General features: G+C 38.0%; 1 protein-coding gene across 1 annotated transcript in view; it reads right to left on the bottom strand.

Moving 5' to 3' along the window:
• Positions 1-1922: 1922 nt before the first annotated feature.
• itgbl1 (integrin, beta-like 1) overlaps positions 1923-14791 on the bottom strand; it is a 41857-nt gene continuing 28988 nt past the window's right edge. The window contains 4 exon segments of the mRNA XM_030787114.1: positions 1923-2011; positions 5294-5407; positions 8058-8204; positions 13258-13374. Of these exon segments, the coding sequence (XP_030642974.1) occupies positions 1923-2011; positions 5294-5407; positions 8058-8204; positions 13258-13374 (467 nt within the window).

Below are 14791 nucleotides of genomic sequence, written 5' to 3'. Positions count from 1 at the left end.
ATATGTTTGAGACTTCATTTGAAGACCTATATTTTCTGAAATTTATTGGGATTACGAGCTAGTTTCTTATTAGGGGACGTTAAAGCACATTAGTTAGAGTTAAATATTTGTCTGTAACAAGCTACTTTAATGCTAGGATGAAATGCAGTACTTAGACACAAAAGGAGCTTAAACATGTGAATTTCTGTTTTTAGGGCTGGTGTCCCACCTCAACACAAACAAACAGATCCTTTATAAACTATGAACTCTACATGCTGGGCTATACCTGCCCCGCAAACCAGTTGACTGGTTGTATGAACGCTGAATTTATTTTTGTAAAATGACTGTCAAGTAAGTGTACATCTGTTTGTCTTGTTTATTTGTTTTACCTAGCTAATGTTTCCGTGTTTATTTCATTCCATACGGGTGGTGTGCTTGATGTCATTCACAAGGAGCTATCATTGAACAATTTGTTGTGTTTTTTTTTTTTGTTCTCCCTCTCATCTTTTTTTTTTGTCAGTGAAAGAGGATTTTCTGTTGTCTGTTGTTTTTTTTTGTTTGTTTTTGCTTTTGATTTTAGTTTAATTTAAACTTTTTTCCCCCCATTGTCTCATCTGTTGCATGGGAAGAAGGTGGCATTTAAGAACTGCATGTTGTAGGCTATGTGTATCAAGAACTGTTGGTATGTACTGCTAATTTTACATACATATATGCAAAGAGTTTGTCTGCACTGTACAGTTTGTGTTGGTTGTATACACATATACAACATATTGAATAAAATATTTATATAAAGGTGTACTGTAATGTCAGTAACAAATGTCATGCAATATCATGTGCAGTATATTATTGCACTACTGACTTGATTAATTAAATTGAGATAGATAATTGGTTAGTTCTTAAAAAAAAAAAAGCATGAAAAGGCCAAAGTAGAATTTGTATTCCATTTTTGTATGCCCTGCAATTACTTTTTTTCTGAAAGAAAAAAAAATCTAATTCATGTGATCCTGCTGCTCTTAGGAGAATCACTTTGTCCATCATTCAAACGAACGCTGTTCGGCATGTCAATCTGTCACTACACACACCACTCATTCCAGTCCTCCTGGAAGGACTTAATCGAATATGTTGATGGAATTTCTTTAATTATGGCACATAATATCATATAAAATAACAGTACTCATTGTTATTTCAAGATATATGTCACTGCATCCCAGATATTTTCATAAATATTTTATAATAGGTATCAGTTTATGAAGATGGGTTTTGCATTATTTCTGAGTAATCTGTTGCATCATGTGGCATATTTAATGTTTTATTATTAAAAGGAATAAAATGCTCAAGTATTACTCCTGACCAAAGTGCAGAATATACTTTGGGTGAGATTCATCAAGCAACTTGGAAAATAAAACAAATTGTCTGTTCAAAATATCCTAATATGTAAGTACACCACCACTGCACATAGACTACAACACAAACAATAATCTTAATAATAAAACATTCTTTTTGGCTGTCATTGTTTGGATTTTGTCCATGTATCTGCATCGTATTATGTGTAGCTCTCCAGAATATGTATGCCTTTCTATATAAACAATTTTCATACATATAGTTGTATTGGAAAAATATAAAGGATTACAAGGTAATGTTTCTTCAAAAGAAAAAAAAAATGCTTTTGCTCCCAGTTGTTTTACTTGCGTATAAAAAAAACAACATAGTTTTAATAAAGGGACTTTGTAACCAGTACAATGAATGCTGTTATACACGTGATGTACAGAAATCTGCATGGAGAATTATGTTCCGGTTTGGAGCGCTTCCCTTTTCACATACTTCAGCAGCTCCTAAAATGCAAATGTCTTCTTTAGGAGTCAAAGCAGCCCTTCTCGGTCCTGATAAAAAAAAAAAAAAAAAAATCTGCACAGTCTTTAGTAAAAGTGTCCGTTCTGTGAGTATTAGTACTCATCTCCCACCCAGATTTCACAGGCGTTTCCTGTCCAGCCGTCCCAGCAGTCGCAGTTTCCGCAGTTGCACACGCCATTCCCTGAAACAAGAAGTGAGAAGAGAAACTGAGAATTCAGAGAGCCAGGCCACCATTCCCTGACCTTTTACAAGCTTTCACTCTTTACACCCTACTCCCCCTGGTACTACTATGCCTTGAAAAACTGAAAGTTTTTTCTCTCATTGCTGGGTCTTCCCCTTGCAGCTTACAGTGGAGACGCTAAATATCTTTTTGACAAGGTTTTATTGATACCAACATTAAGATCAGATATTGACTGATAATTTCTTAGTCCACCCCATAAACAAAACATAGAATAGAGTAATATAATGAATGGAAAAGGTTTGATAATTTGTTTGATAACGTCACAAAGGGCATGATATCTGTGAAAGACAGAAGATATACTTGAGGCCCATAACTCCATGTGTTTGAGAGGGGACATTAGTGAATTTGGCTGCTACATTAGGCCTGGTCCTGCAGGCTTGATCAGTGCATGGAAAGGCCTGATTTGATGGTTGTCCTGTAATCAGAACGCTTTCTCGGTGCAGAATCTTGGCAGAGTGTGACTGAGTGGAACTGAAAAAGAAAATTGCCCAATTGTTGTGCACTTGAGTTCAGTTAAGTGATGTGCTCTGTTCCTAAATTGTGCTTTAAAGGGTGACGGTGGACCACATTACCTTCAGTCAGAAATCAAATAACCAGACCAAGGGTGAACAAAAATCCAACACTGGCCAAATAAATACCTTCAATTTGGTTTTGAGACAATTTTTACTTTTCATCTAAGTGCAAATCTCCGATATAGTCTGAACAGTGCATAGAGTGTTGTTATTTGTTCTTAAAGGCAAGCCACAAGTCTTTCTCAGTCTTTGGCTTTTTTAAAACCTCAGAACCACTCAGACATCATAAAACATACATATATTATGTGTGTGTGTGTGTGTATGTATGTATGTATATATATATATATATATATATATATGTGTGTGTGTGTGTGTGTGATATATATATATATGTGTGTGTGTGTGTGTGTGTGTGTGTGTATATATGCACAATTGTTCTTCATTAAAATGACACCTTCCCCCTTACCTCATCCGAAGGTTCAATGCTTCAATTTACACGATTTGTGGACAGATTTACAGTTTGTCCACATGTTCACACTGTTCCAAAGTCTTACAGAATGATACATTTATACCCTTCACAGTGACCTAAGGAAAAAGTGGCTGCTGGTTATAGATAAATATAACACCCCTTATGGCTATTAGTCAATAGATAATAAGTAAATATCCACTAGGACCAATAGGACAGGCAACTGTGGTTCTGCTGCTCTCAGGCTATCAGCTGTCTTTCTGCAGAACATTCTACACAGTGCCTGCGCCCCATTGGCATGGACTGCTGTGGGTAATTGCTATGCCTCTCTTCTTCTAGGCTACAAGCTGTTGTGTTGTTGAGCCTGTCACTACCCTACTGTTTTGACGACCTGGGGTGCAATGTAGCTGCTGGAATTGGCTGAGCCCCTGCACACTAACTTGCTGCCATGATAGCACTGATCTATCAAACCTACTCATCCACCCCAGCCCATTTTAGTCCATCTGAATCATAGGCATACAGTTGTTAAAGTCCAGGATGACTAGTGTCCAATCAGATAATAAGCTTCTCATGGAAGCTACTCATCAGTAGTCTAGTCTTACATGTTCAGATACTGAATTTCATCAGATACACCTTGTAGCCATCAGATGTCTGGTAATCTTTGTCATCCAATAAATTATAATGAGGAGCAGTTGTTGGGTCACTCAGATGTTCACTGGGGGAATCTCTCTTCACCCAGATGATTACACTCAATTATAATCTTCTCTTTGACTGCATAGCAACCCAACATCGCAATAAATGTCATGTAGCAACTGGATTAAGCTCAGTTCTTCACAATGAGAGAGCTGAATTAATTTTATGTCATGTCATACTGTATTTTAAGCAATGAACAGCACACTGTCTTCATTGTATCATTGTGTTCTGTTCTCTGAGGGAAACTGACTAGCTTTAAGTGCTGAATGAGCTGTCTGACCATTTTTTCTTGAGAGAAACTGACCTGAGGTTTTGGAGGAACTAGCACCCAATTTAAACCATAGTTACTTTAGTAAAATGGAAAAATATCTGGCTCTCAAATAACATCGTTTCACGTGTACAGTTAGAGGTGTCAGATGAGAGTTCACATCCAATATGGTTGGTAGGATTTTACCTTGTTGGTGATGTTTAAATGCCTCCATTCTATCAGTGCTCAAGGAAGAGGAATTATAATCTGTGGGGCATGAAATTAAGCACCAGCCATTCCTAATACATTGAATTTTCCACATCACTCATCAATTGTATGTGTAATGAGAATCTCTTGCTCTGAAGAATCCATGAAATTCATGGATGCAAAATATTATTTGTGCCTTGGCAGACTTTTTTTTTGCAATCATAATTAAGAGCAGTGACTTCGTTGCCGTAACCTAGGGAAGGCCAATTTACTGTTTGTTTGTATTTGCATTTTCATCCATTTAGTGAACTCACTATTCCCTGCAAACAATCCTTCAATAATCCTTATGCATATGGTAATTTTGACATATGCCCTAATCATTAGTATGTTAATCAGTGATATTTAACTGGCATATTCGTTAATTCCTATTGTTTGTCACTTGTTTTAATGAACCTTGCATCTGTACGTAAGGGACAGGATGTTTTGTTGAGTGACATTCCAACTGGTAACAAAGTCAGAGACCAGTAAAAAAACATTTTATAAAGAGCTGTCCAGTTTCATCAAGCCCCAGTACCATTTTAGTCATAAATATTTATTGTGCTTCATCATTGGTGAGACAACTTCAAGATTGTTCTTTTTTCCTTCACTTGTCTTTCAAGTCTGTGATTTGTTGGAAAAACAGCCAAGACCACTAAAAGAGAAGAATAAGGCAGCAGAACTCAACTGATTAGACACTGCTAAACCTCTGTTATTTAATCCACCAATCAGGAGACAGACACATCACAGAGACAGTGGGTCTATCACAGCAAAGACAACAGTCAAACTAGAAAGACTGTCTCTGTGCTGTCTCTGACTCGTTTCTCACTCTCTCTCTCTCTCTCTCTCTCTCTTTTCCCCTCCCCACCTCCCACTCTCCTTCAACCTTCTTGTTGATTCTTTCTTTCTTTTAAATTTTTATTTTTAGGAATGAATAACATTCAAAATCTGCACCTATGACTTTTAGCCTTCGCTTCAATGAAGCAAAGTGAAAATAGATACAGGACAGGTGCTTACATATGTGACACATGATGGTTAATTGAGGGTGTGAATAAATATACCTGTGCAAATAAGGCCTTCATGTTGATCGCATTCTCTGTCATCACATTCACAGAACTCTCCTGAAATGTACCATTCTTGTGGTGAACAGATACACCTCCCACAGTGACAAGACCCTAACGGAGAGAAAATCACTTCAATCAGAAATGAAACAAAACATAATCAAAGCTCTATTGTGTGTCTCCTTTTATGATTCATCATAATTCATGCAGCTCTTCAGTACTTGAGGATATGATGCTGTAATGTACAATGTAAAATTACTACATCTTGATTAGGTTTAACAGTTATGCGTTTGTGTGAATGCTTGTGATTGTAGCATTGCATCATAGGCTGGATATGAAGAAAGAAATTACAAGGGGGGAAAAAAGAAAAATAAAGACCAAATATGATTCACTGGATTAACTTTTTGCTAGAGAGTTCCACAGCTAAAAGAGTGGCACGTATTCTAAATTATTTTACTTCACAATTTTCATTCGATGTTTAGAATTAATTTAAGTCTTGTTCAGTGTTGCTAATATTAATTGAAAGGTTGATATAAACCAATTGGCTTTTCACCAAGTAGCATGCTGTTATTTTGCAGGACAGAAATTAGTTGGTAGTCTACCACAAAACACAGTAAGTCACAATAATAAATTAATAATCTAGACCACAGCTTAAGACGCTGGCATTTTGCTTCACGAGAACCTTTAAAACACATAACACACATGCGTGTACACACACACACACACACAAACACACACACACACACACACACACACACACACACACACACACACACACACACACACACATTTTTGTCCATTAGACTAGACAGTCCGTTCATTCAATATGAATGGTTCATTCAATAGTTATTTTTGGGGGTTGTCTTTATGGACTGTTTTCCTAGGACATTGCTAGGTCATAGATAGAGAGTAAAAGCATGACCTTCCATGACTCTTATTCTTATAAAACTAAATAACATCCTGTCTTGCGCCATCCTCTGTTTTTTCAAGGGCAAGTGGTCCAGGTTGAAGCAAGATATTATGGTGTTAGGGGTTCTGAGCTGGCAGTAAATACATTTCTGAATGTGTGTTTCATTTTCAAGGATAGCCCAAAGGGAATGTCACTGTTCTTCGCTACCTGCTATTTATACCTAGAGAAAAAGCTTGAGTAATAGACTTTGAAAACAGGCAATTGTTATTTCGCCTTGTGTTTGCAAGCAGCTTGAAGAAAGGCATGTGCGAGAGATAGATCTTTTTCCTCTGTTAGTCCTGGAGCAGTGGAGGAAATGAGTATGCTCATCTTCATTTGGAAATGGGTTTGCAACTTGGCAGAGGTGGATTGTTATAGTTTCCCCTGCTCTCACAAACATTTTTCACACCTTAAAATGGATGGAAACACACTTTAAAAACCCCCTCTGCCCTCATTATTATTAGTCAGTTCTATTCATTTGACTTTTTTTTTTTTTTTCATTTTCCTGTTATGTTCTCTGCAGTTTGGAATATCTATTTACAAATGATCTATTGAAAACCTAAATGACTGATGCTAACAAAAGTTACCTCCAAAACGAGTAAAGAATCCATCTTTTCTATGATGTTTGTGGGTCTGTGAGAGGAACTGTGACCCAGGATGAAACACTCATCCAATGGTAAAGTCAGATTCTGGAGTTTGTATCTTATCGCCATAAGTTTGTCTGAGACGGAAATGTGATCCACTATTTAATTATGATGTGGGAACGCCATCTTTAATTCATTTTCACTACTTAATATTCTGTGGGAGCATGACTCATGGCATCAATTCATTTTGAGATACTAATGAACTGAGATTTAATTGGCTATGCATGAAACCAACAAGTTTTCTCAGCTCAGGAAACCAGAGCCATTCTCATACGGGTTTAAGGTGGCACACTGCTAATAGCATGTTCATGCTTCCATGCCAGTGAGTTGAGTATATATTTATACTGTTTAACCCAAGCAACGTCAGTTGGGACATTACCGAGTGTTCAGATCATTTCTGTCTTCATCTCCTTTAGATTTACTAAAGCAAACATGCGCATGAGTTACAGCTTTAAAAAATTTCCTAAAAGCAAAAGTGCAAAGAAGTGCAAAGAGCAAAAAAGTTCAAAAGAGGCAAATGTGCAAAGAAGCAAAAGTTGGACACAAAGCACATTATTTTATGGCACTAAGTAATTGGATGTTTTTGGAAAGTATATTCAAAGTGGCGCATTGTGTGGCTATGACTAAATGTATTGTGTGGTCACGTTTCATATGCTGCTGCCGTAATGTGGTAAAATTGTAGCCACATCTTAAGAAGTCATCCCCAAAAAATAGGTACTTGTTGGCACAAGATACTTAAAGCACTTTTTTTGCAAAGTAATCTGCTTCCACATCATGACAGTTAAAGTGTGTCTCTTTACAATACTTCAGTTCATTATTTCAAAAAGATACTGTCACAAATGAAGGGAGTTGATCTACTATGGTAGAGCTGGTCTAAAAAGGCAATTTTGTTTTAAATGAAGGTGACAAAACAGCAGAGAGGGACTTTGCAAAAACAGGGAGGATCTGCAAAAATAAGCATATTGGGATGCATACTTTCATGCACTATGTAACAACATGTGGTGAGAAGAAAACATTGGTGTAACAAATGAAAATATTTTCTCAGAGTGTACCACAACAGTTAACGGAATGTTATAGCCAAATGTATGGTGTCTGTTTATTGTTCCTTAGTTCCTCTCCTAGATTCACTGAGGCAGCTGAAGCCAGATTCCACCGAACATGCGTCTTCTACCTTTCCCGGAACACATGATGCCATCAGCCGTCTCGCACAAGCTCTTGCTCTCCTCGTCGCTCATGTCACAGCTGCGGGGGAACTGGCAATGTTTCCCAAACCATCCATCACTGCAGATACAGCGACCACAGGAGCAGAAGCCGTGGCCTGAGGGAGAAAAGACACAGACTCATAAGCTTTCTCTCTCCAACTGCCTTCTCTTTACCAAGCATTGCCATTTGTTTCAGACCAAACAAAAAACAACAGCTTTGATTGATCCAGGCGACTATAATTGGTTCAAACCGACAGGAACTAGTCTCCAGACTGGATAATGGTGACAATGCGCATGCTTTCATCCTGTCGAATCTCAGGCTCAAGGGGGACTTGCCATCCCTCAGCCACTTGAAAGCTTAGTTTACTCGGATGGTCCTTTGAGCAGTCTGGAAAATGTTAGCCTTTTGTTACAAGCTTGTTCTCGGAATTGACTTCACTTGCTTTCACTCTGTTTACCCGTGATCAGAATCTTGTTGCTTAGTTTCATTATGTATTGATCTCTGTTAGTTTGAGTCAGTGTTGCCATGCAATGCTTTTTATTGCCAAAACAGCAAAATTAGTCTCTGCCTTTATATCTTTGAAACTTGTCTCTTCCTTATATATATTTGAAATGATTTCATTATGGGTCAAAAGGATAAAAGGAAACTAACAAATGTTAAAATTGTATGATTTTTTACATACTTGCAATTTTCACACCATTTTAGAGATGCACCTCATCACACACTTTTAAGACATTTTCCTCATTTTCCAGCTGCATCCGTCAAAGGACCAGAGCTTAGGTGTTCGCTCTAAATGATGTGAAAATATCAGTCCATTTAATTTAAGGGGATTTGGTAGGACTTGCTTTTGGGCGTTTTGTTAGATAACATAAAGTATGTTTTATGTTATCTAAAGAGAAATGAGTTCTCTCCTCCTTTTGAAGGAAAATTTATGAGACAGTAGTAAACAAACAGTAAGTAATACTGTGATTCCTCTTAGGCAGCTTCTGCACAGACACTATTTAGTGTGAAAGTCAAAAGATTCCCGTAAGAGAACACCAAAGAAGCCAGCTGAAATATGTATTGTATATTTTAGGTATTAAAGTTAGACAGTTGTGTTTTTCTTCAGATGAAAGGACACTGAGTCGATGGCAAAGACAAAGCGCATCATTAATAATGTTGAGTATAAAGTAGCAGATACAAATTTGTTTGAGTGTCAAACAAAAAATGACCTCATGTTAAGCATTCTGTTGAAGTTTCCATTATTTAATCTGATTTTTGAGATTTATTCCATGGTTAAGTCAAAAAATTACATTTGTTACTGTCTGAATTTTCTTAAATATGGTGGTAAAAAGTGAAATAAGTCACAGCAAAAAGCACGTTTTAATACATCAGTAAAATATTTAACATTTATCAAATATGTGAAAAAAAATATTCAGTTGAAGTAACTTTGTGAATTTTTCCCTTAGCGTTCAATACATGTGTGAGACATTTTCCATATTTAATTACGTTTCTTTTCAATGTTGAATAATTTTGTAACATATGAAGTATTTGTGAGAGGAGTTTAACATTTAAGAAATGTGTCATTTTTAGAACATTTAATAAATGTACAGATTTATTAGTTTGGACAGTGGAAGTGTTGCACTTTAACTTTTTTGTTGCATTTGGCAACTTGTAAGAGGAAGCATTAATCCTGAGGAGAAAATCAAAATTCTGAGATTCATTCTCTACATTAATATCAAATGGGGAAAATATATTTATAGAGTGAGAGGAATTAAACAGGACAAAAAAATAACACCCTCTTTCTTTCTTTCTTTCTTTCTTTCTTTCTTTCTTTCTTTCTTTCTTTCTTTCTTTCTTTCTTTCTTTTCGCATACAGAGACTCGCACAGGTACTATTACATTGGCCTGATAAAATGGGAACCACAGGTGCTGTTTAATTGAAAGGGCTGTGGTGCTACACTTCTAAAGCAATTAAATGCTCTCATAGGCTGTCTGATTGAAGCAGCCAAGCATGGGGCTCTCCCCAGCTGTGTGGCAAACTTCAAACTCTATCCTTACAGGAGAAGAAAGAAGTGTGTGTGTGTGTGCGTTTGCGTGTTTGTGTGTGTGTGTGTGTGTGTGTTTGTGTGTTTGTGTGTGCTTGAAATGGTACTTGCTCACATTTGTATGCTCACATTGCCATCCCGTCCAGTGTAATTTTGTAATATTCTGATGGGTGGAGATGAAACAATAACCTAAACTATGGTTCAGTTTGGGTAACAACAGAACTTCTAGTAAATGATATTACTCTTCAATTTCAAGTAAATCTTTTAAATAGAGGATGCAAATTTACAGGGAAGACATATACTGTACACATAGACCGTTCATGTACCCTCCTCCCCCGGAAAGAAATAAAGATAAAGAAAATCAAGAGGAAATAAAAATGTAAATGTAAAGAAATGTAAAATGCAGACAAGAAAGAAAGAAAGAGAGAAAGAGAGAAAGTGCCTCCCTCTGTTTTAAATCCTATCAATCCTATCTGTTTTTTATACAATATGTCTTCCACTCAGCATGTAGAACAACACAGCTATATACATCTCTCATTAATATGTGCACATCAGAGATTCCTGTTGAAAAACAATGTAATGACTATATTTACGCTAGACAACACAAGATTCCTCGAGACAGTAAGAGTGTGCACCTCTGCACCCACTCTTTCATTTATCCACTAATACTTTCATCTCTCCCTACACCAACCAGCACATCCTGGCAATTAGTTTCCATTAACTTTTAATCAGCTAGTGAGACTTGGGACTCTCCTCTTTATGGTACAGGAACCTGTGTGTGTGTGTGTGTGTGTGTGTGTGTGTTTGTGTGTGTGTGCTTGCATGTGTGCATGAGTGTTCATGTATGTGTGTGTGTGTGTGTTTACTTGAGAGTGAGAAAAACAGAACCTGGTTAGAAAAATCAGCAAAACAGACACACACACACATGCATGCACGTGCGCGCGTACACTCACACACACATAGAATTACAACTGGAAGCACTCTCTTGTTAACATAATCTATTTGAATGCAGAAAGGGCTGCTGCTAAAGTCCCACTCTAACCTCCATCACCATGAGGTCCACCCCAGACAGGGCCTCCTCTGATGACATGCCTCTGTGGGTGTATGTCACTTAGCAGCACAACACAACAAGTCTCTTTATGTAGTGCAGTGGCATTAATATTGCATCTTTCTGTCTGTACCTCTCAGACAGGGGTTCACAAAAAAAAAAAAAAGTAATTTCTTACAGACTGCAGTACTATGGTAATGTTGCATAGCTAAACATCTCATTAAAACAGCATGCAGTTACTGTGAACATTCATAGTTGGAATACTCCCTGTCGTTGGCTACCATAACAAGAGATGTGACAACAACATGTTGAATTGTTTTTCTCTCCCCAAAAACTTCCATGAATCGGTTGATTAGTGAGGCCCATTGCATCTGATTCTTTTTTGGAAGCGAGTGTAAGCTTATTTACATAGAGAACTACTTGATACACAGCCTACACAGCATTTGACGGAAGGAAAGAGACACACACATACCCACATGACACATAATGTTTGGCTAGGCAGCTGAAACCATCAGACAAACAGATATTTCAAGATTACTCAAGTCAATTACTCACATTAAGACTACCAGATATGACTACACCCAATATTTGCTTTGAATGCACAGTCTTGACATGACTGATGAATGGTGTGTGTGCTAAAATTAAAGGTATAACTAAAAGATCTTGCTTGCTGAAAAAAGCACCATGATTTAGGCTGCTGCTCCTTGCTGTCAGCTTCTGTTTTCAGTTGGAAAAGTGACACCAGCAGGCAAGAGGTGTGTGGGAAAAGGAAGGCAATAATCTCCTTGGTCTGGGAGTGAATGTCATGGATTGTGATTAGAGTCATCTGCCTTTGGGGCTCAGCACAATGTTTGGTTAGGAAACACACACACGCACACACACGCACTCATGCATTCACGCACACGCACGCACACGCACGCACGCTCACACACACACACATGTGCGTGCACACACATACACACAAAGAGGAGATGTCTGGCTGAGGTAAAAGTCCAGCCCTAACCATTTCAATTTAACCACTGCAACCACTCAACAGGGCCAGTTAACAGAAATCATGATGGATGAATGAACAAAGCATCTCTCCAACCAAAGGGAGGGATAATGGTTTTTGCTCTGTCCCTACAGCCACAGTTTGACCACTACACAAATACCAACTAATTTAAATTCTTTTCTATGGTCGGTTTAGTTATCTGTCCATGCAGCACATATTCCAATTCACATAACTGTGATCGGTTAAATCATTCTAGGCTATAAGAGACATGTCAATGAAAATGAAATTGTGAAATTCTCCAAAACTAGACTTTCCCATAACATCTTCTCGTCCATTATGGGTCTGCGTGCCTAAATGCCACAGTCACGAATTAAAAAGTTTTTGGAAGGAGGGGAGAAGAAAACTTTCAAAGGCTAGTTCGTAAATTCAATTTGGTGAGTGCTAGAATACATCGCAGCAATGTGGAGCACATCACATTGATCTCTCTATTCAAGTCCTCTGCTTGCTGTGATTTTGAAGTCATGGTTGTTAAGGTTCGTCTGTAACCAATCCATAACTTGACTTCACTGAGGTACCATGACACGAAAGTGGCTTAACAATAAATGTAGATGTTAGTCTCATAGCTGAGATCTCATAACTTTGGTGGCTTTCTACAATAGTCGAGTGAAGTGAAGAATCTGAGAGCTATCAGTGAGATGTATGACATAGCCTGCTACACTACATCAATGGGCTCCATCTGGATATTTGTTTTTATGACAGAGCTTTCTCATTTTGAAACCCTTCTGCAAGTATGCTTAGGTAATCACAGTTGGTCATAGGGAACGTTAGGGGCTATTTCCTATGAGACAAGATAAACATGTAACCAAACGCTGCCACAGAATCCCTGCCTTCATTCAGATGCCCATCAGGGACAGAACGATCACTGATTCAGTCAGACCGGGGCAAAGCTGTGGAGACGAGCAGCGCCATCAAGGTCTGTCAGCGGTCATGTTACCGTCATAGTTGAATGAGGAGGTGTGTTTGTGTATGTCTGTGTGTGTGTGTGTGTGTGTGTGTGTGTGTGTGCATGCGCGCGCTTTGTGTTTAGGCTATGAAGTTATTACCTCCACAGATCTCGCCGTTAATGTCCTCACACTGACGGTCGTCACACTCACAGTTCTTTCCGTGGACACGGCTGTCTCCTGGCGGGTGGCACGTACACTGACCGCACAAACACTGTCCTGAGACAAAAAGTACAGACAAAGACAAGACTCTGAGGAGTGGATACCTAATACACTCTGAAATGTCTCAAGCAAAAAATCAGACTATATACAGAGAAAGAGGAATTCAAAGATAAGAGAGAAAACCTGTTTGAATATATATTGCTGTTTTATAAGCACATTCACTGGATTAACATAAAAAAAAAAAAATAGTGAGATTGACCTTATGTTACACTGTAAAATGAATATGGGACTTTGCGTCACTAGATAGCGATGGTGCGTGGTGTGTTGTTCAGACATCCTGAACACCCTGATGTTTACAGGATCAGTATGTTCTTGTTCACAGCTGTTATCATAGCAGCTATGAGTGTTACTGCTGCTCTAACCCATTTGTAACACAGGAACTGATAGCAACAGTCATTACTCGGCCTATCTGAGCTGAAGGGTGTTGAAAAACAGACAATGGGCCTTAGCTGTTAAGCACATCATTAGGATCGTGCGTGCACTTTCTGCCAGGTACTTTTCCCGTGTTTGCTCTTATTTTGATGCCTCTTATCTCCTCTTTTTTTTTTTGTCAAGGATGTGTGAAAAAGGTAGACTTGTCTTTGCATTCCATTTTTTTTTCCCCGTGTCCAGGTTTTGATTCTTTTTTTTTTTTTTTTTTTTTCTTTGCTATCCTCTCTCATTTCTCCCATCAAAGACTACCACTGAGCTAAGGTACGTTCGTTTGGAAACCGAAGAGACAGCAGAAATGGAATTATGATATTACACTAAAGTGTTGCATGTCGTTATTTTTGATCACAGGGTTGTCAGAAGAATCTTGGTATTTCAAAGTCTCGTCAATTTTGCACAACATTTCTTCTCACAATAGGAATTCAGAGGCATTTCTTTGTGTTGCTCAGAGCTTTGAAGCCGGAATACGAAAACAATGAAGTGACATTCATACAGTGAGGACAATGCACAAAAAGTCTGCCACTGTAAGGAACTTTTTTCTTTTTTTTTTAACCATGTAACAAATTAGCCAAGTGTTAGAAAGATGGTGGATGATAGAAATTAAATTTCTCTGTGGTACAAAATCTGTTTAAGCTTTGTGGACAAGGAGTTTGATCAATGATCTCATGCCCCTGACCATCATTGCAAGAACTAGTACTCACATGCACACCCATATGAAGAGTGTTGGTCACAGACTGTAGAGTATATCTGATGAATGGAAGCATGTTGCTCTTTAAAGGTATGCTTTAGATTAGTTTAAAGCATGCTGGTTTCACTTTTTCATCTTCCTTTCATCTACCTTTGCATGCAGAGCATGTTTGAGTGCATTTTATATGTCGTAGCAAGCATACAGATCTACCTCTGAAGTAGTTTAAAAAAAAAAAATAGTAATATCTCATTTAAAAGGTCTAGACTGCTGTGATGCCGGAATATCGCACACACCTGT

Source organism: Chanos chanos, chromosome 10 (genome assembly GCF_902362185.1).
Source record: "Chanos chanos chromosome 10, fChaCha1.1, whole genome shotgun sequence".
Lineage (NCBI taxonomy): Eukaryota > Metazoa > Chordata > Actinopteri > Gonorynchiformes > Chanidae > Chanos > Chanos chanos.
Note: the sequence above shows the minus strand (reverse complement) of the source record. Positions and strands in the feature narration are given on the sequence as shown.